Below are 22,444 nucleotides of genomic sequence, written 5' to 3'. Positions count from 1 at the left end.
AGGTTAAACTTACAAGAACAGTATGTGTAGTAATGCAGCTCTTCGATAAGAGTTTTCTCCTGCCTGTTCAGCATGCACAGATAGAAACATGGTTAATGGGGGTTTTGAAGGATTGCCTTTTTGGGGATTTTCACACGTTTCTGCCTGCCAACTGCATTTTATAACAATAGAATACAATCACGACGGGATGATTAGCTACCTGTTAGCACAGACAAACATACCACCCACAGACCAATTTACCACCATATGGCCAGAGTCTGGTGTTAATTTATCTGCTGTAGAAACAGAGCTCATTTCCAGGTTTTTTTTCCAACAATAGCTTCCAGGCTGACTGCACATTTCGGGATAGCAGATACTTTCTTCAACAGGGCTTTTCTGTAATGATGCTTTCTACACAAAATAAACAGCCCTCCCTGTAGAAACTTTAAACTGCTGGGTGTTAAATTAACTGAAACTGACCAAAAAAATGAATAGTTTTCACCACAGGTCAGGATTAACTACAAAAATGTCCAGTCAGTGATGTATACTTAACAATGATGTCAATATTTACCACACTAAATGGTTTAAGATGTTTGTGCGGGTTGCATTTTTCTATTCCACATCAGTATTTTGCTAAAATGGTTAAAGCCTTCTTACACAAATCTTGAGATTTCTAAAAGATCTTTGTGTAGGTGAAGAAGAAAAGATTACTTTTGTTTCCCAATTCATTTTCTATAAGTATACGTCTAACATCACATATTGGGGAGCAGGATTATATATGAAATCTGAAATTCTCTTTTACATGCTTCCGCAATTCATTACCGTCATACTGAATCAAAGTATCAGAGAAGTGATTGAAAGAGATGCATTATAAAAGGCATGTTTTGTTTTTTTCACAGACGCACTTTGAGAAGTACATTTAGTTTGTGACGCTTAAATTGTCATTTGCTTTGTTCAATGTGTCTGTTCTAATTGAATGAATGCGTTTTGGATCATGAGTACACACCACAGAGACGCCTGTTAGTTACAGTACAAGGCTGGAGGCTATTTTAAAAGAAAGGTTACCCAGCCATTGAAATGTTTGCCAAATTAAGCTAAGATACAGACTTACATGTAGTCACATAAACTAAAAACTATGTTTTTATATACAGCACATCTTGAGAAAAGATCTCATTACTTGCGTAAAACAAGACCCTGCTTACTTACATACTACTTTTGTTGCCCTGCATTGCTGGTGCCTTAGTTTGTAAAGCTTGTACTGCTGTTACACATCAGCCTGTGTTTTCTACAGATATTTATTTTTGCATCATACAATTATGCTTTAGACCCTTTTTCTGGTTGCTAAGCTAGATGTGCATAAACGGTCGGCAATCCTTGTTATTCACTAAGTTTTATGTGTGTAAAGTAAGACGTGTTACCATTTTTATGTGTTATGGTCTTCAACCTTCTACCATGTAATGTGTATGAATTCCAAATGATGTCAAGTAATTATACATAGATTATCTCTTAAGAGAAACGTGTTGGGTGTTTTTGCTTTAGCTCTGGGCCCAAAATCAATTGGGGAAAGGTTCTTACACACGATGGGAAGCTTGTTACAACAACAGACACTTACCTGGCTCGGTTCTGGTGCTGGGCTTTAAAATGCGTTGCTTCCTAAAGGAAGGAGTGTGTAGTTCAGATAGGCCTGCTATGGTAGCCCAAAGTGGAATGTGCCTTCTTGGATGTTTCCCTCCCATGGACGGCTTTGTGTCTTTCCTGACCAGTTAGGTTTTTCATGTGCTTGTAATGTAAGCTGTTGTGGTTTTTGAAGAACATCAAACTGATTTTCTGTCTCCTTGTGATGTCTCCCCTTTTTTTTTTTTTTTTGGGTGGTTGTCACTGCTAATTTTAACTAGGGTTGGGCATTATTTGGATTTTAACTATTCTGATTCCGATTCTTCCTTTCGATTCCGGTTCTTATCGATTCTGATTCTTTGAGGGGTGGAGTTGAAACGGGTCACATTCCTATTTTCACAAATAAGAGGAAAGCTTTATTTTGATTCAATGGTGGTTTGCAGTTTTACAGCTTTTTCAATGTACGATAAAGCCACACTACAGTAGAGCGCTGCTTACTGTGCTCCAAGGCTGCAACACAACAAGTGCCTGGCCGCTTCGGAAACCAAAACTTGCGCATGTTAAATTTGGAAGCGATGATCGGATTTGAAACCGAATCCTCTAAACGATTCCAACAAAGAAATGATTCTAAGTGGAATCGTAATTTTTGATAATTTTCTCGATGCCCAATCCTAATTTTAACTACCAGTCTGTCTTCTGTTTACTCCAAACTAACCAGAAATGTGAAATTAACCGGCACTACTAAAGGCCCGGACACACAGAGCCGATAATCGGCCGTTGGACAGTCTGGCGAGGTCAGTGACTCAAGTCTGTTCTGTGTGTTCCGTCGTCCGTCCGAGGGGCCGTCGTCCTTCATTTTGGCCGATTTGACATGTATAATCGGCGGGGCGGGCACTGCCGGCAGTCGGACTCAAATGACCCATCTGATTGGTAGAGTGCTAACCCAGAAACGGGGAGCGGGATGAGCGTGACTAGAACCTCTCAAAATCTGACGAAAATCTTTTGAACTGACCTTTGTCGATCTGAAATGAAGACAGAGTCAGCAACTGCACGGCCTATTTCTCTCTTAAAATGTTTTCAGAAACACGTTACGGTGAACTATTTTAGTCCAATATGAGATTGTATTCTGAACAAGCTGCCATGAGAGTCTGTCTTTGAATTTCCGGAGAAACCAGACCCACGTGACGCGTTCGTCCAATCAGCTGCCGGTTTTAATTTTTGGGCGACAATACAGATTAGCGCCGCCTGCTGTTATGGAGACGTATTACGTCTCGTCGCTTTGGTGTGTTCCGAGGCACTTTTTTGACCAATTTGGGGAGACTGATCAGCCCAACTGCCTTTTCTGCTGACGTTTGGCCGTCGGCTCTGTGTGTCTGGGCCTTTAGGTTGATGAAAAGAGAAATTTTGAATAATGATTTCTTCCTGTTTTTTATCTTCAGTGGTGCTTGTGCTTTTTTTGATTAACAGACATTCTTCCTTTCTGAAGTGATGACTCACCACACTGATTTCTGGAAACTTGAGCGCTTGTCGGTTGAAGGATTAAGAAGAAAGCTTTTAGACTGGCGAGCTGTTGACTGAGAGTAATAACTTCAAAGTGGGAGCAAAATGCATGTCTTCCTGTACACTAGATGGCTTTTTATCAGGGGTGACCTAACAAATACCAGTGTTAAGAATAGTTAACAGCAAAACCTTGGTGAAATGAATGGTGGTTAAATCTCCGTCATGTTCTAGAAGAAAGAACACTACTTTTCATTTGGGTTTTATATAAGGTGATGCTCCTTCCATAAAGCAGCACTTTCCATTAATTAATTCCATTAATAAACAACTATGTTAAGATGAATCATGTTCACAAACTGGTTTATGACTTTTGTAAGCCTCATCTCTGTTTATCTCACACCACACCTCTATTGCCATGCTGTTTGCCTTCATTGTTATGGTTATGGGTGCATGTGCTTCCATGATGTGTATGTGGTGTAATTGTTTGTTTGGGTATTCTTCATTACTGCCTCTGTGACTGAAGAAATAATGTTTGAGAAAAGCAGCAGTCTTTCTATGTGTTGTGTCTATACAGGTATTTAAGTTGCCTGGTGGGTGTGCTACCCCCTCTTTTTCTCTATGCCTTTCATTTACAATAGAGTAAAGGCCTTTTTTTTTTTTTTAGACCTTTATTTCCACAGGACAGATGAAGACATGAAAGGGGAGAGAGAAGGGGAATGACATGCAGCAAAGGGCCGCAGGTCGGAGTCGAACTCGCGGCCGCTGCGTCGAGGAGTAAACCTCTATAGTGCGCCTGCTCTACCAACTGAGCTTACCCGACCACGGAGTAAAAGGCCTTTTATTTGCATTTACTCTGATCCGTGGCCTCATGGCTTATTGGTAAAAATTCATTGCGAAGCCAGAGAGAAGTGTCTGACTAATGTACTGATTTAAAAAAAAAAAATTTATCAGAGGGAGAAATCATAGCTTGGGAGAAATGCATTGCAGGAAGCCCCTCCTAGAATATGTGCGGTCAGAGAGGAAGAACAACCGAGACCTCTCACTCTGTTGCTTTCTCTAAAGTCACTCTGTGTAGAATTTGAAAGTTTCAGCCTTTAGCGCCCCTGGTGGTAGAAAGCAATGCAAGATGCTACCCCAGAATTATTTTATTTTCTTATTAACAGAAACATGTCATTAGAATAATTTCAAAGCTCTTGTATTATCACATAAGAACTCTACACATAATGGCTTTTGTTTAGTTTTTTTCATTATAAGGATCTGCTTTTAGAAAATGAGCGATATTGCCGAAAGGTGCACTTATTTTTGTTAAGTTTTAAATAGTCTGGCGTTGCCAGACCTATCTCCATAGCGCTGTCGTTTGCATTGCTGTTCACACAAAACAGTAACGTATTTAAATTAGCTGGATACATGGCTAAACATCATTTGCTCATACCAGTGTATCACCGTGTGTACTTCGTTCACAGCAATGCCGCCAAGCTGTCCCAAAATGTCCCAGTTAGATAGCAGGGCCTAAAGGCCGTGAACAGAGTCTTTGTAAATCTTTACAATCATTCCCTGAAAGAACCAAGCAGGCCTGTCTTGTTGCACAATCCAAATCTTCTTCAAAACTAGCGTGTAACTTGCTAGTTTGTTGTCGTTTCCCAAAGCTGATATCACATTTAAATAAACATGATTGTTAGTTAAGCTACTGGTAGATAAGCTACTGCAATGTACTCAAATAGCATTAGTAGCCTACAATTCATTTAGCAACACAATAACCTAATCTTACTTTACTTTTACTTAACCTTTTTAGTTATTGCACTTTAGCTGTTACTTTATACACTTACTGACAATTTTTTGCCTTAAATTTGACTGTGAGCAACTGCAACTTAACAATTTCCCCGAAAGGGATCAATAGTTGTTCCTATCTAGAACTAAAGCAAAGCCACACTGAGTGAGTTATCTGTACAATAGACGATCTTTGGCTCGGTAATGACGTGCGTCGGTCCATCACGTGACCTGTGGAATGTGAACAATGCAGCGAGTGTCCAACTTTGTGCTGCATTTCTGAGAAAATGGAGGCTCATTTCATCATATTTACCCAGTTCCTCTGTCTTTACTGAACTCTTCGGTTGTTTCTACGCGCTCATCAATCGAGAAAGGGACTTTAAGAAGGTGCCGTTTGACGGGATTTACTCTTCAATCCGAGTTATTCTTGCTACTTCTATCACATGGTAAGTTGAGACTTACTTTTTTGTGGAGGGGAGTGGTGGTCTAAACTTATTTGCACGACTTGTTGCTGAGGAAAAGATCCGTAATGGTGTGTTCATGGTGTGTGTGTGTTCAAATGAGGAGAATATAGAATATTTGATTTATTTTCTTTAGGGTTAACATGAATACCTCAGTTCTTTCTGCATAGGAATGTTCTGGTATTGCTCCTCTCAGCCCCCAGCCCCAGCCTGGGATACAGTTGGGAAGGCCACAGGACGTTAAAACAGGGGTTTCTGACCGTTTGCATGCCCAGGGGCCCCAGGCAAAAACTGTAATGTGCTCTACACAGAGACCGTTTTCTAACGGTTTAAAGCTTTGGCACGACTGTGGAAAGTAAACTTCTAAACAGAATAGTCTGTTCAGTCAGTTATGCTGAAATTCCCATGTTTTTGTTGCAAACCCCCTAATTTATGAACCTTTAAGGGGCCCAAACTCCATGTTAGGGGCCACTGAGTTACAGTAAAGGACATCCAGCTATCCATATTGTGTATATACTTTGTGTATCAGAACACCCTGCTTTCATTTAGAAGTTTTAGTGGCGATTCTGCATTCATTTATCTTTCACAGATAACACAATGGGTGAAATAGTATCTGAGTCTGTTGGGTCAAGAGGGGTGAAAATATAGGAGGAAAAGGTAGAAAGAAATGCCCAGGATGTATGCATATCATTTGATATTGTCACTCTTTTCCAAGCCTAATGGCCTGCACAGTTTGGCACTGATGCAACCAAGTGTTTTATTCAGATGTGCTACTACTACTATGCTCAAACACACACCTCTCAAACATTGTGCAGACGACTCCTTTTGAATGCTGAGCAGCAGGCCTGAATTTTGCAAACCCAAATCATAACATCCAGGTTTTATTTAGACACTATGTTCCTGCCAGCCCGTCCCCTGAAGCGGGATGTCATATTTTTTTGAACAATTATTAGGCCTATTATACTTTGACTATGGTGCTACAGTGTGTCGTCAGGTATCAGGCCACAGCTGGGTTTAATTCTGTCAGGCAGTGTGGAGTTATCTCTCAGGGAAGAACCACGGGGCTGACTGCAGTGGGAAATCACCACTGGACTACACACATATGTTGGCTGTGGCTATTTAGGCTGTGTGGTGTGTTTTATTGTACACCAGCAGGTAACCAGGGGAATAAAACAACAACAGGGTGGCAAAATAGAAGAAGAAGCTTGGTGAAATTTGGGATAAGACATTTATGTAGATGTAAACTCTGCTTCTTGTGCTGTGGCCTGGGTTGAATTTGAAGTTCATGTGTGTCTGTTTCTGGAAAACGGTGAACACCACAGACTGCAAAAGTATGCCGGTATAGTCATGGGCGTAGCACAAAATTCTGGACCCTGTACAAAGGCATTCTCTATGGGCCCCTCCCCGCATCCACAGCTATTCATTCTAGCATCCTTTTGGACCCTCCTCACATGAGGGCCCTGTATCCTCAGTCCCCTTCCCCCTCCCAGTCCGAAGCCCCTGGGTATAGTGTCTGTCACGTCATGTGTAGTGTGTTTTTTTTTTTTTTTTTTTTTAAGGGATCTTTTAAATGCTGAATTTGGATTTACAATATTTTCTGTTAACTGCATCACACAGAAATATATTCAAATCATCATACCAGGGAGAGTTCCACACCACTTTAGCTTTCTCACTGATTACAACTGATTTTCACTGACAGGCCAATCTTTTTCTCTCTCATACAGACCATGTGTCACTCTCTTTCAACTTCAGTAAGTTTCCCTCAACTGTTTAGGAAGTTGGTGGTGATGGTGCAGTGGATATGACCCATGCCTTTGGTGTGGGAGACTGGGGTTCGACTCCCACTGCGATACATCAACCAATGTGTCCCTGAGCAGGACGCTTAACCCATAGTTGCTCCAGAAGTGTGTTACCTCTATTAAAAAAAGTCGCTTTGGATAAAAGCATCAGCTAAATGACATGTAATGTAAAAGTTGTGTCCTTTCCCGCTCCACCATAATTTCCCCAGAGACATTATAGTCCAAATTCTCTCAAATCTATCAAACAGGTAAGACATTATCTGGGCAGCACTGGTAGAGTCTGGAAGCAGTCAGGAAGGGTCAGATTTTAATCTGTAAATGTTACCAAATATTACCAACATACCAGAACATATTTCGTCCCCAGCATTTTGTCAGAAGGGGAAAATTAGGTCTTTTTGGAGAAAAACAAACAACAACTACAGTACATTTTGGAAAAGGGGAGGATGAATAGGATGTAGCAACCAGCACAGCAAGTGTGTGACAGCCTTTTTTATGCCGCTTTTCCACTGTAGGACTCTGCTCTTTTTTGGGTTTTCATGAGCAAAAGTTATGGATGGGACCTGGCATTTTTTTGGTATCACCTCGGTCAAGGTTCCAAGCGACACTAGCGCGGCATGGGACATGCTGCACAACCCTGTGATTTTTAATTAGCCAAGGCACCGTCAATAGCACTCAATCTAGATTTAAAAAAATGGCAGCCCACAAAACTATCGCCTCTGATTTCCCAAATCTATTTAATACTGATTCACAGGGTCATAATTTGATTCAATATTCAATTCAATTAGAATATTATTTTAGTTACAATGCCCATTTTGCTTGGGTATGAAGAGAACTAATGCTGTAAATTGTACAAGGAACCCTCTAACCTGGTGCATTATTAGACATATTCATCCTTACATTAAGAATTGAGCCCTATATATATATATATATATATATATATATATATATATATATATATATATATATATATATATATATATATATATATATATATATATACACACAGTCCTATTTAAAGCCAAAGGTCGTGCGGAAAAAAAGTTGTCCATTTCCTTTCACTTTAGTGTAGTAGGAGTCAACATCTAGTGGCCATTAGAGGAGTTGCAGGTTGAAATGATTCACATTGACTTTGACATTCAGTAGAGTGTTTGTTTGCCTAAAAAAATATGGAAAATTTGTTGAATACAAGATTATTTCACTGGTTTCCTATGCAATTCAACTTATTTAATAGAAGTTTTGAACTGACATTTTTTGTAATATTTTGTGATGTTCTTTATTTGAAGAAATTATTGTTTCAGGCAAATTGACAAAACGTGGAATTATCTTTATCCGTTTGCAGATTTTTTTGAATTTACTTATTTTATAAAAAATGAAGACTTTAAGACAGTATCGGACTAAAAGACATTAAGTTGAGTTTTTCTTCAGTGCACATTTACTGTAGTGGGAAGTGTGCATCTTTTTGCAAAACTGAATTGCCTATTTTCAGGTTGAGTGTGGTTCAATTTAGAGTCAGTTAAGTTTAGAGTTAGGTCAATATGAAGATAAGTCTTAGGTATGTGTTGTTGAAGGGTTAGGGTTAAGTATGGAGGTATGCTGTCTGTTTGTGGATGTGTGTATGAGTTGTGCTTTTCAGCAGAGCGATGCACATTTGTTTCTGGTACATTTTAGATCATCTTGTTTTTTGGTTTATTTTGGTCAGCATAGACTTGTCCCAGACTGTCCCATGATTCAACAGTGGTATGAGTTTACTTGTAGTTACTTGTGGAATGGAATGCTCATTGGTTGGACATGGCGCCTAAAGCATCACAGGAATGGAGGCAAGAGATCCCAGAGATGGGGAAACATTTATGCAGCTTGGCACCCTTGTCCCCACCCTACCCCACCACCCACCATGTAAAAAAGAAACATGTTTTTATCAATACAATGTTTTATCTGGACAAACAGTGAGGGCTGTGTGCTTCTTAGAAATGGCCCAAAGGGATGAAGTCTGCCAGGGCGGAGGCGGGCGGGGGTGTAGTTCAAGGGCTTCTTATGATTGGTTACTGAATGCCATTATTCCAGTACTGCTGTGCTGTACTGAAAAGCTCTGGGCGATATGGTTGAGATTGTCATTAATAAGAATCTATCTAGAGAAAATATATAACAACGTGGTATGAACGGTTTTCCACTGTTTAATATTACAAAGGACCAAAATCTTCACATGTGGTATTTTCACTCACTGTAAATTCCCATTTGGAAGTTTTCTTTTAATGGTATGTTTAGTGTTATTCAACACAGACATGCAGGATTCTCCTGGTCAATGTAATTATACTATAGGTCTATGTTATGACCCATCAGTTTATGCAATTCAGTCAATTCTTTTATTTCATTTAGTTTCTGAGAAATCATGTTTTTAATGTTTGGCATGGCTGACATTTGCTATAAAAAAGAAGCCAGTCAAAGGTGTGAAACTAGATTTATTTTTCCGCTAGCAACATTGAATTACTTTTAGTTCCGGAACCCTGTACACCCAGAGTGATAGAGAATAACTCCTTCCACTTTGGAACTCTGCACAAGGCAACATAAAATACTTGTTTCTGATTGGCTAGCAGAATTTCGTTAAAACAGTTTAACCCTCATGTTGTCCTTGGGTCAAATTTGACACACACAAAACAGGCTGTAATTATCTATCAGCATACAGTAGGTTTCTCTGATCTTAACTATTAGTCAAAATAATTCATAATTTCTGGGTTTTTTTAATTGAAAATGAGGTATAATTTAATATGAATGAGGTTTATTGACTATGAATTCCATAAATACGTGTTAAACTAGTGGCAATTATTTGGAATGAAGTTGGCTAAGAAGATGTAACACAGAATTGGGTGATAATTTATACTTTATGTTTTAAGAACAGGCAAAACAGACAGAGGACAACACAAGGGTTAACAGTATGCATTAAGGTCTTTTCAGACGCAATTTATCGAGTAACGTCACGTTTGAACTTAAATGAGGCTATAGAATTAATTTACGACTATGCTAATTTATCTAACTTTAGCTATCAACAATAAGATGAGGATTAGTCAACAGTTTAACTACCGTTCTATAATCACTGTACAAGGAATATTAAACTGCTAGTTGTCATAAAAAAAAAAACAGTATTGCCGCAATGCCTGGAGGAAGTTGAATCACTGTTTGGTGATTGAGAGTAGGGCTGCAACTAACGATTATTTTCATAGTCGATTAATCTGTTGATTTTTTTCTTGATTAATCGATTAGTTGTTTGGTCTATAAAATGTCAGAAAATTGTGAAAAATGTGGCTCAGCGTTTCCCAAAAGCCCAAGATGACGTCCTCAAATTTTTTTGTTTTGTCCACAACTCAAAGATATTCAGTTTACTGTCACAGAGGAGAGAAGAAACTAGAACATATTCACATTTAAGAAGCTGGAATCAAAGAATTTTTACTTTTGTCTTAAAAAATTACTCAAACCGTCTAATCGATTATCAAAACAGTTGGCGATTAATTTAAGAGTTGACAACTAATCGATTAATCTTTGCAACTCTAATTGAGGGTACTTCCTACAGTTGCTATTTGCTAATAGTTAAGCTTACTTTCATTGGTAAAACAGCACCAGCCACGGGTTAAACTGACTACAAACAAGTTTTAAAAATGATTAACAGCTTGTCATTATGCCTCTCAGCATGATATTCCACTAAAAGGTGTCCTGCTTTAAAAAAAAAACTGATTTGGTCGAGGAAATGCCTTCCATTCATCAATTACTTTCATGTGTCAGGATAATTGTGGCTCAAATAACCGGGTGAATTTCTTTTACTAATCTACCTGCCAATCAGACTTTTTGAAATACAACCAGATCAATTAAATGTTAATTGCTTAACAAAATGGTTGGAATAGCAGACAAACCACAGCCATGTCGAAACCTGCCAAGATGTGTGAGATTGTGTCTGGCAGTTTTTCCATGTAGGTACCAAACCAGATCGGTATCTGGAAACCAGAATACTTGCCACATCTGCCAGCCAAACGGAAATATTTCTCTTTCTGAGAAAGATATTTGAAGCTTGTGAGCAGCTTAGTTAGACAGGAAACCAACCCGCCTGCCAGTTTCAGGGCCGTCATTTGTCAATTTTTATTTTTAATATAACCTCAAATTAACCAGGCAAGTCATTAGGAACAAAGTCTTATTTACAATGGCAGCCCGGCAAAGAGCAAAGCCTCTCAAGGGAGGGGGGGGGCTAAAAGAGAAATGTCAAACGTTAAAGACAGCAGCACACATCCAAACATTTTCAACATATCCACTACTTGCATACAAGCATAACAAGCATTACACGTGACAACAAACATTACATAATTACATTAGGGCTGCACAATATATAATCGTGAAAGACACACAGAGATTTTTAGTTAGTTGAAAGAAATTATCATTAGAAAACCGCAGTTTTAAATCTGTCATTGCTTTTTTTTTGGTGGTTCCCAAATGTAAGTAAATAAATAAATAAATAAATAAATGGTAAAAGTGAACGCAAAGATTAAATCTTTTCTCTCAATCATCTGGGATGTTATTTCAGGTTTGGTTTTATCACTTGCATTCAAGCTCATTAACTTAGAAATGCAAACATTACATAATCTCCATTTTGTCATACTATGCAAGCTGTTAATTCATCTTAATGAGGGGCATGTTGCATGTAGTGACAAGGGTCAGATAAATAAATAAAATATGATTTTGGCCTTTGAGAAGATCAGATATGGTCTAACATCGTCACATCGTCCACTTCCTTATTACAACAAATATCAAACTTACCGTGACATCTCAGGTTTGAGGGACTTCTGTAACATTTGAAGTATTTGACCAAAATAAACAAACAAACAAAACATTTTAGGCAGTTAATTATCTCATGTGGGGCAGAAGATAAATCCTTTCGACTTTGGTGATCCCCTGACTTCTCCTCACCAGGAGGTTGACATTTTTGGTTTATATTGAAGTGACTCAACCATGAAATTTGACACAGACATTCATGTCATGAGGATGAATTAAAAGGATGTTGATGATTCCTTAACTTTTCATCAACCTCAATCATCAAATCAAAGTTTGTCCAATACTTTGATTTATGACCAAATACCGGCAAGACTAATTCTTCACTAATTCTTCACCCTCAGCTGTAATTTGTGTTTAGTGCTAATGAGCAAATGTGTGATTGATAACACGCTAATATAGAACATTATACCTGCTATACATCAGCATGTTACCATTGTGAGCATGTTGGCATGCTGAAGTTAGCATTTAGCTTAAAATACAGCTGTGCCTTAAGGCCCAGACACACAGACCAGACGGCCGACCCTCTGCAGAAAAGGCAGTTGGGCTGATCAGTCTCCCCGAGTTGGTCAAAAAAGTGCCTTGGTGGAACACGCCAAAGCGACGAGACGTAATATGTCTCCATAACAGCAGGCGGCGCTAATCTGTATTGTCCATAGACAGTATATAAGAATGGACCAACATATTCCGTGTCTCTGGACGGAGACCAGTGAAGGATATTAGAAGCACTTTTCCGGTGAGTGCTGAGCGTTACTGCGCAGCCTCCAACTGAGAGAGACGACGTAAATGTGACGTGAGCAACCTGTCTGAAAGTTGTAAGTCTTCTGGTAGCTGTGCCAAGAGAAATCTCAATCATTCCCAATCTTACAGAGAGCGTAGGTATATGTAAGGAGATAACATGGACACAGGCTAATTATGGCTAACTAAAATGCTAGTTAACATTAGTAATTACACTTAAACAGCTAATGTAAGTCGAAACTGCCTGCCAGCTTCTCCTGTACTATACAGTAATTCCTCTACTATGCGACAGTAAGTCCTGTGGTTATGACACAATCGTTAGCCTATTTTTACAAAAACGTCTGCTACGGAGCCATAACATGAGGTACAAGGTAATGGAGCCTTTTATATAAAGTCTTAACGCTTCAGATGTAAAGTTTTTCGCTGTCAAAGTGACGTCAAAATGAATGGCAGTCAATGGAATGCTAACGGGGGGTGAGTGCTTATTAGCATCAAAATGGCGCCATAGGAAGTTCGGGTTTTGAGGAGACGCTTACCCCCTTGGTATTGTCGCCCAAAAATGAAAACCGGCAGCTGATTGGACGAACGCGTCACGTGGGTCTGGTTTCTCCAGAAATTCAAAGACAGATTCTCATGGCGGCTTGTTCAGAATACGATCTCATATTGGACTAAAATAGTTCACCGTAACGTGTTTCTGAAAACATTTTAAGCGAGATATAGGCCGTGCAGTTGCTGAATCTGTCTTCATTTCAGATCCACAAAGGTCAGTTTAAAAGATTTTCGTCAGATTTTGAGAGACTCTAGTCACGCTCATTCCGTTCCCCATTTCCGGGTTAGCACTCCACCAATCCGATCATCATCAGTCATTTGAGTCCGACTGCCGGCAGTGCCCGCCCCGCCGATTATACATGTCAAATCGGCCAAAATGAAGGACGACGGCCCCTCGGACGGACGACGCCACGGAACACACCGAACAGACTCGAGTCACTGACCTCGCCAGACTGTCCGACGGCCGATTATCGGCTCTGTGTGTAGTCACCTTTAAGTATAGCTAGCTCCACAGAGCCACTAGCATGGCTGTAGATTCTTAGTCTTGTTTTCATCCTGTCATTGGGGAGTTTTATTGTCCTATGATGGTTTACATATGATTCAGAGACTTTTTCATCCAGGCAAGAGTAAATTCCTGTGGGAAACACTTAGGGCTTCTCGATTATGGGAAAAAATATAATCACGGTTATTTCGGTCAATATTGAAATCACGATAATTTAACACGATGACTCGTTGACTTCTGGAAAGATGTTGCAATTATTGAATTTAAAAACTGGAAAAACTTAAATAATTCAACAGTAAAAAAACTAAATTTGCCTTAGTACTTTTCCTATTTAAACTTTATTTTTTCATTCAGAACACAAGAGAAAATAAGTTTACTTGCAAAACGTAATGAGCTAAATAATATGTTAATATAATATGTTTTTCTCGATTATTCAGTTTTTGTGATCATTGGGAGCCGAAATCATAATCACGATTACATTTCGATTAATTGCACAGCCCTAGAAACTCTATCAATCTTTGTCATAGTTCATGAGCTCTGGATTCACAATTATAACCAAATACAACTTGCGCCACTGTCCGTCAGTGTTTGTTGTGAATTTTGTGCTTAATATCGTTGATCCCCGTCCTCTCGTCCTCTCTTTTTGATGCAGCAAAAACCTCACAAACCCCTCACGTCTCATTGTGTGAGTGTTCCACATTGGACTGCAGGTCCTCACGTGAGGCTCGGGACAGGAACATGTGCATTTACTCCACACGTCATCCCATCTGCCCTGGAGGAGTAACGCTGCTGTGGCAGAATGCGGAGTATGCTCCTCCAGATAGGGCGGTCAAATGGTGTTAAATGTCTGATCACAGGGGAGCATCACAGGCAGAGAGGCTGCCGCAGGGAGGGCCGCTGGTTTTGACCCCACGTCGGAGTTCGCTGTCACAAGGGTGTTTACAGATGACCACGTAGCAGAAGTATGTAGTGACGGGCTGACTTGTGCAACCACTGCAATGCGTTGATGAGGTGTGGAGGGGGGCAGGTGGTGTTTCATGACCCCTAGCATTCCTGAATTATGCATTAGGTATGCACCAGTACTGCTCATGCACTACTAATACTGAATCAGACTTCCAGAATTCCAGGTTTTACCAGTCTCAAATGGGTCCCATGTGGCGTTTATCACATTCTGTAACCATCTGTCATTTTGTTGTGAAATGTTTGACCTATTAAGAAGTAAGGTTACGCTAATACAAGTGTCCAAATTTCAAAACATTGTCATTTCAATGTAAAACATATGTTATATTGATGTTATAAGATATTTTAAGACGCCTCACCAGGAAAAATACAGTAATAGGAGCCCGACATGCTGGAGGCAGTGTGGCTCAATGGAGGCAAATCATTTCCACATATTCTGGGACTGCCCTAAATTGAACCTATACTGGAATACCATTCACAAAACATTAGCCAAGGTATTTGGGACTCAAATTCCCATGAACTTGGAGACTCTGTATTTGGGCCATGTTGAGTCCCCGACAGGAAGGAGAGATACAAAGCTGATGCAGGCCCTTTTGGCGGCAAGTAAAAAATCAATCACTAGAAAATGGCTGAACCCAGTGCCTCCTACATTGGAGGATTGGTATGGAATAATTTTGGAAATTTTCTTAATGGAAAAGTTGACATATTCTTTGAGGACCCAAAGAGACCAATTTTATCAGATCTGGAATAAATGGATTGAATTTATAGCCCCAACACGAGCAGACTTTGTATGATTTCACTGATTTTCCATGCTCTTCCCTTTTTGATAGAAATAATGGTAATGAAAAATCCCTTGGTTCCATTGTATATAGTTATTTTTCTAATGGGTGAGAAAATTGTTGGCGGATTTAAGTACAAATAAGCATAGGATTATACATTGCAAAGACGTGGTTATGCATGTGGATATTGATCTGTATGTGTAAATTTATGTTATGGAAGGATATACACAGACTTATGGAAGGATATCTTACAGAATCTCTGTAAGATCTTCATGTGGACTAAATGACTCACAAAGAATACAGTTTAATTTGTCTTTTCTTAGAATATTCTTCTCTGGGTTATATGTACATGTATATGTATGTATGTGTGTATGTGTATATATATATATATATATATATATATATATATATATATATATATATATATATATATATATATATATATATATATATATATATATATATATATATATATATGTATGTATGTATGTATGTATATGTGTATATATATATACTTATATATACTATATATACTTTTCCAATAATAATAAAAAAAAAAAACCATATGTTATATTGGTGTTGTTAATCAATATCCTGCTGCAATGCACTGATATCAACGTGTGTGATACATTAAAAGTAGTAGGATTTGAGATTTGAGCCGCCAACATATTTAAAATTCCCAGGCTATTAACTTCTATTACAGCAGAATGTCTGAGACCCTCAGCAGTGTCCTATCTGGTTCACTTCTACATATTTGGTCTTTTTGTGCTTAAGATGTAAATTGCCCAGCGCTAGCTTTAATTTTAGAATATAAAAAAAGCCATGAACACAATGCATGACCACAGTCACCAGGCTCTAACTCCATCCCCTTCTTCACAGGCGAAGATTGGCAGCGTCATGGTTTGGCTCTGCGGTGCCCTGGGGACCGGCTGCATTTCCTGGAATAAGCTGGAACCTGAGCCTTGAAAGTCACACCATGGAATGCCTGTAGTACCACACCTCACCTTCATCCAGCCCACCAGCATCAGCAGGAATCAGAAACACAAAGAGAGACACAAACAAATAAGGGACACAAACAAATACTTCCAAATCTGTGCCTCCAATTTGTGCTCGTGGAGACTCTTTACTATTTAGGTCAGCCAGCTTGAAAAGGATCTTTTGGACAGTGTGGGGGAGTGCCTGTGTGTGTGTGTGTGTGTGTGTGTGTGTTTCCCTTTTAGAGTAGGTGCCTTCCCTGGGCACTGAGGCAATGAGGCCCAAGACTTTCCCAGCTGCCCCGTATGTGGGCAACACACGCCAGAGGCTTCAGGAGATCAAGGAGGGTTTGAAGCAGCCGGCAAAGCTAGTGAGCCAGGCCCTGCATGGGGGCAGCTCTCGGACAGACGGTGGCAGAGGGGCCGACTGCAAGAGCGGGAAAGACACAACCAGCCGACAGCAGCAGATCCGACCCCCGCAGAAGTTCAACAACTACCAGAATGCCTTGCGGGAAATCCGCAGGTCCCTCATGCCCTTTGCCAATGAGTCGGGTCCATCTTCCGGGTCAGGGCACCCTGCAGGCGCCGGGGAGGTCAACCGGCAGATGCTGCAGGAGCTGGTTAACGCCGGCTGTGACCAGGTAAGCCAGAGAGAGAGTATTTATGGGGTTTGTGTCTTGACAGTTTCTTGTAGGGGTGTATGGTCCTCTCCTGGGCATGAGATGCTGCACTTTACTTCTGTTCTATACCAATCTAACCATCCCTTTTAATATCTGGGTTCGTATTAGTGCTTTGTAGGCTACGTTGTAACTAGTGTTGCACGATATTGACAAAATGTGATATTGCGATATTGAGTTTGAATATTGCTATATCGATATTAATTTCAATATTTTTAAACATATGTAAAATTACAAAAGTTATGGGAAAACGCATCAAAATAGATTCATAACAAATAAAACAAGGTTTATTTCAACTGACAGTCATATTGGACTGGTCCAACATGAATAAATAAATAAGGACCATGTCTACAGAACAGGACATGTTAGAAACAATAAAAATAAATATAAAAAAATATTGCATACTTATCGCGACACTTTCGATATAATATTGCGCAACATGATATCGCGATAACGATATTGAGTCGATATATCATGCACCCCTAGCCTGACAAGCCAGACCCACATCAAGATGTTGGGTCTGGGAACTCACCATTGACAGAGCTCAATCCGAGGGGCAGGATAAACGGTTGTCTTTCAAATTCCCTCTGCACGCAATAGGATAGCGCTACAACCAGGCAGAGCAACGAAGAAGGTAGCGAAGCTAGTTGATAGATTAAACTTTTGCCGTATCCGGTCGGCAAAACTCCGAACACATCTTCCTTTTTTAAGAATGATTTCAGTGCCGTTCTTTGTTCTTTTCTCAAAGAAAAGCTTAACTCCAAGTCTTCCAGAAGACCGCTGTTCCCAGCAGCAGCAGCCATAAGCCCGCCCACCGACTCTATACACGATGTGATTGGCCTGACCAGAGTTTGGTTTTTCCAGCTCGCAAACCACTGGAGAGTGCCTACACTCCTGGCAGCAAATTAAATTTGCTGCCACTAGCATGCGGCTAGATTTCTAGGCTATGCACCCCTAGTTGTAACTCAGTGAGTCAGTCTGCTTTATGGCAATATTATATTAAAAGAATTTCTAACTGTATTAGCCACAAAAACCAAATTCCAACTGGATATTTTATCTATAAACACTTTTAAAGTTTACAATGTACTAAAAAAATGCATATAATAGAATTTCCTAAAAAAAATTCCTGAAAACATAAAGGTTCTTTTTTCTTTATCTCATTAAACTAAAGTAAAATATGAATGAATACAAATGTGAATGGATGAGAATGGCCTCATAGATAAAAAAGAACAAATGTCAACTTGGTTGAATACGTTTTTGGTGTGTTTTGACAAAACAATGTCATTTTAGGTATAGGACAACTTCTGCAAGCTTGTTAAGATTTACAGGAAGCAGTTGACACTTATGGCATGGATGGTTTTTCATTGCCATTATGCTATTTTCACATTTTTGTGTTGCAATATATTGTGCCACCATATATTTTTACACCCCTACTGTATGAATGTGTGAGACATCCACAAGAAGCAGAGAGACAGAGGGTGTATTGTAGTGTAGTTCATGCAGAGTATGAATATGTTAGGGTCTTAGCAAGTGTTGCTCACTGCCACTTCACTCAGATGTACAAATCCGTGCCATACACTCTTAGATGTATTACAATACAATTCTTCCCTGCCAAGTGTACAGCGCTGTGGTTACGTAACGGGCCTTCACATTGAAATGTTGAAATATCAGGTGGATTTCCCAACTGGGCTGTTTGGCGTTTAGTCCCTCTGTCCTGCACAAAGGAATGCGAGAGCGCCATCAAACGTCTCTGGAGAAGAGTGAGGAGGGAGAGTGTTTCCCCTGGAAGTGAGGGCCTCTTTTACACTCAACCTTCAGCCTCAGAAGTCACTGAATAAAGGGGTCATGTGGCTGCTGTTAATCAGGGGTCACTTCACTTCCCTGGAGTTGAAGAAGCGTCAACATCAAACCACAACATTTTATCTCAAAACTTTTAGAACCATTTTATCTCCCGTATTTACAGCTTCAGTTAAGTTTGAAGAGTTTCTCAGGTTGTGAAATGGCTCTCATGCATGTCCAAAAAAACGGATTCCATGCTCTTTGACACAGAGTACGTAAGTGGACTACTACTACAATTCATTGCACCTGTTCTGGATAAGGACGTGCATCATGTTGCACCTTGTCGTTGCAATGGGGCAATGAAATTATTGGAATTGTTGGGTCTTTGTCAATTATAGAGTGTGGTCTAGACCTACTCTATCTATAAAGTGTCTTGCGATAACTGTTGTATGATTTGATACAACAAATAAAATTGAATTGAATTGAAACTGAGCGCACTAAGTTTAAATCTAACAATAGCAATAACGATGCAATGAGGGTCGCTATGATGTGGGCTTGTTGCTACAGTGTATTATTGGAAAATGAAATATGAACCAGGAAGTCCAGTTTGAAAGCTTATTAAATGTCATGACACCACATAGATTCGCTAAACATTAATGAGGAAGTCTGTATTTTTGGCTTCAGAGCCACTGTCACACTGAATATGCATTAATTACTGCATGTATTGTCTGACTAGCAGCCAAAACCAAGTCATCATGTCATCATGTTAATCAGTATCTTCTCTTACGGAACTCTTGAAAAGCGTTCTTTGAAATGTTTCTAAGTGAAGTGAATGAGGCAGGTTTGATTAATGACGACTCCCAGCATGTCATCACAAAATGCAGCTGGTCCAATTTAGATTCGGTGCACCGACCGGTGGTTAAAGGGCTCTGCGATGGAGCTTGGCATGTGAAGAATGCTCAGCTCAAGCCCATGCACAACACTGCGAAGAAATTCTCCCCGCTACAGTGGAGTTATGATGCTGTCTGTCGATAGTGGGGCACAGCAGTTAATTATTTGAATAGATGTACAAATAGTATTTTTAATCTTAAAGGAAACTTGTATTCTGTCTTTCAAATGTACGTATCTTTTACTGACATTAACGTTTACAGGGTTACATGTTTTAAAAATCTGAAAATGCAGAAATATAGTGTATGAAATTATTTTTTTTTATATAGAACAACTTACTCTAGGTTTGGCAGGAGAGCTTGAAAGTTCCTTCAGTGTATTTCAAACATCTGTCAAAGATAACAGAAGGAACTGTGAATAACTTGCAGGCTCCAACGGCAGCCATTTCCTCGGTTTCAATGCCGGCTAGTTGACCTCCATTGCTTCCACCATTGTGAATGCACCAGAGCAGTACGGGCAGAGTCAATACAAACAGGAAGTGGACATTCAATTGCAGCAGGGTGGAACAGTTCCTTCTGCTGCTGTTGAGTCGCCACCCAATGTGTGGCCTCTCCTCCTCCTCTGTCTCTGGTCTTTGTCCCGCTGTGGCTCCGTCGATATGTGTTTGTTCCATTCTTGCTAGGAATTTTGAATAATTGTTTCGTAATTACAGTGAATGAATGATTCATCATAATTGAAGTCAATAATTGTGTACCAATAAAAATGCGAGTAATCAAGAATCCAATACTTAGTTTTCACATGCAGAGCAAAATAGATCAAGTTAAATGCCACAGTGTTTTTTAAAAACTCTGTGGCATTTTGGGGGCAGGTGCTTAATCGGAAAAATTGTATATCTCATAATTACATATAAACACTAAAGTTACATACAATAGCACATCTTTTACTTACTTACATGGGCCTATTTATATATGTCAATACCCATACATTCATGTAGATGTTTAATACTATATTACATTTCTACAAAATTATCAATTCACACAGAGATGATGTCTTTAGCATTCACTGTTTCTACATTTATCACATGAACAGGCAACAACAAAAAAAACCATGCATGTGCATGGTTTAATGGTCTATATAATAAATGTAACTAAAAACTTTAAAACAACATATCTTTAGAGAAAATTAAAAAAGGCTGTTCTCTGAATAAAATAATAAACCAACCAACCTAAACTACAAAGTATGACTATGTTCAGTTAGAATCATCAAGCATCAGTCAGGCTCTCCTCTCAACACATCACATCTGGGGCCAGATGTATAAACGATGTGTAGGCTACCCACAAAAAAACGCGTACAAACACACATACACTGGTATTTATAAAGGAAGAATGTGCGCGCCTCCAGGTGCACCCATTTCCTCATGCAGACTTCAGACCTGCGTACACATGGTTTCAGCTGAGTTGTTGAGTTGTTTGCCAATTTTTATGATTTTTCTGCAGTCTACACCACATTCTGTAAATTGTCAAAGCATCATCTCCCTGTTAATGATCGTTCTATTTGATCCTGGATTGTCAAACGTTGAACTTGTGAATACTAATGGCCAAATAACAGCTCTCTCACACACACACACACACACACACACACACACACACACACACACACACACCCACACCCACAGTCTATGGATGCATGAGAGGAAATAAGTAGTCTGAGTTCATAATCCAAAAAACATAATTGAAAGACGAGCAAAATAAACTATGCAAACTGGTTTGAGAATATTTCCCTTTATTTTGGTCTGATGTTGATTTGTTTGTGGAAGAAGAACGAAAAAGGCAGAGGTGAAATAGTAAAAAGAACTTGCCTTAAATGGGTGAAATTGCTGATTCAGTTGTCTGACCAGCCAGAGCGCTCTCTCTCTCTCTCTCTCTCTCTCTCTCTCTCTCTCTCTCTCTCTCTCTCTCTCTCTCTCTCTCTCTCTCTCTAGACTGCCTCTGATGCTAATTTGACATGTTGAATACAGACTACAATGTTTCTTTACACACCTCTCGACTTTTCTCTCATCCCCTACACACACACACACACACACTCTTGATCGTACTAATATAGTATAATATTTGTGTGTCATTAATAATCCATTAGTACCGTTACTCTGGATGTCTTTCAGCTCCTCTGACAGGCAGCCTCCATTTTTAGGCCACCAAGTTGTGGGTCTCTATTTTTCCTTTTTAAGCGTATTCCGGAGCCCTCATGGCTGCTGAAGATCATCTACTGTGTCCTTGAACACCCCTCACCTAATTTCTATTTTGCCTCTTCTGGAGGCAACCTTGTTTTTTCAGCCCAACTCTTATCAGCTGTGCTCGTCTTCCTCCTTCTCCTTTGTTTCTCTCGTCTTCTCCAGCTGCAAATTACAGAGCAATTTTGCTCGTTACATAACCACTTTTTTTTAAAGGGAGGAAATGTTTTGGAGGGGGAGTGAGGGTGTGGGGCAGCATGCCACGCATCGAGATGACAGGCAAAGAAAGGAAGTAAAGGGGAAGGAGGGGTGCGTTCAGCGTTTCCCTTCCCTGAAGTTCTCGTCCGTCTTCACAGTCATTCTACTGTACGTACAGGCCAAACTGCGGCAATGCAGGAATCCAGTGCATGATAAGCATATTAAAGCCTTCGACGTGTGAGCAAGC

At 39.7% G+C, this 22,444-nt stretch overlaps 1 protein-coding gene across 2 annotated transcripts in view; it reads left to right on the top strand.

Annotated features, from left to right (window-relative positions):
- Positions 1-5,064: 5,064 nt before the first annotated feature.
- The window catches only part of lats2 (large tumor suppressor kinase 2), a 33,098-nt gene continuing 15,718 nt past the window's right edge, over positions 5,065-22,444 (top strand). Inside the window, exons 1-3 of one of the 2 annotated variants that reach the window (XM_036003796.1) lie at positions 5,065-5,303; positions 16,331-16,585; positions 16,674-17,066. In XM_036003796.1, coding sequence (XP_035859689.1) covers positions 16,701-17,066 — 366 coding nt within the window. In that variant the 5' untranslated portion in view covers positions 5,065-5,303; positions 16,331-16,585; positions 16,674-16,700. Of the gene's footprint in view, positions 5,304-16,330; positions 17,067-22,444 lie in introns of both variants that reach the window. The other variant, XM_031314841.2, reaches the window with a different exon arrangement.

The sequence above is a fragment of the Sander lucioperca genome, chromosome 8, assembly GCF_008315115.2.
Source record: "Sander lucioperca isolate FBNREF2018 chromosome 8, SLUC_FBN_1.2, whole genome shotgun sequence".
Classification (NCBI taxonomy): Eukaryota; Metazoa; Chordata; class Actinopteri; order Perciformes; family Percidae; genus Sander; species Sander lucioperca.
The sequence above is the reverse complement of the archived record's forward strand: the minus strand, read 5'-3'. Positions and strand labels throughout refer to the sequence as shown.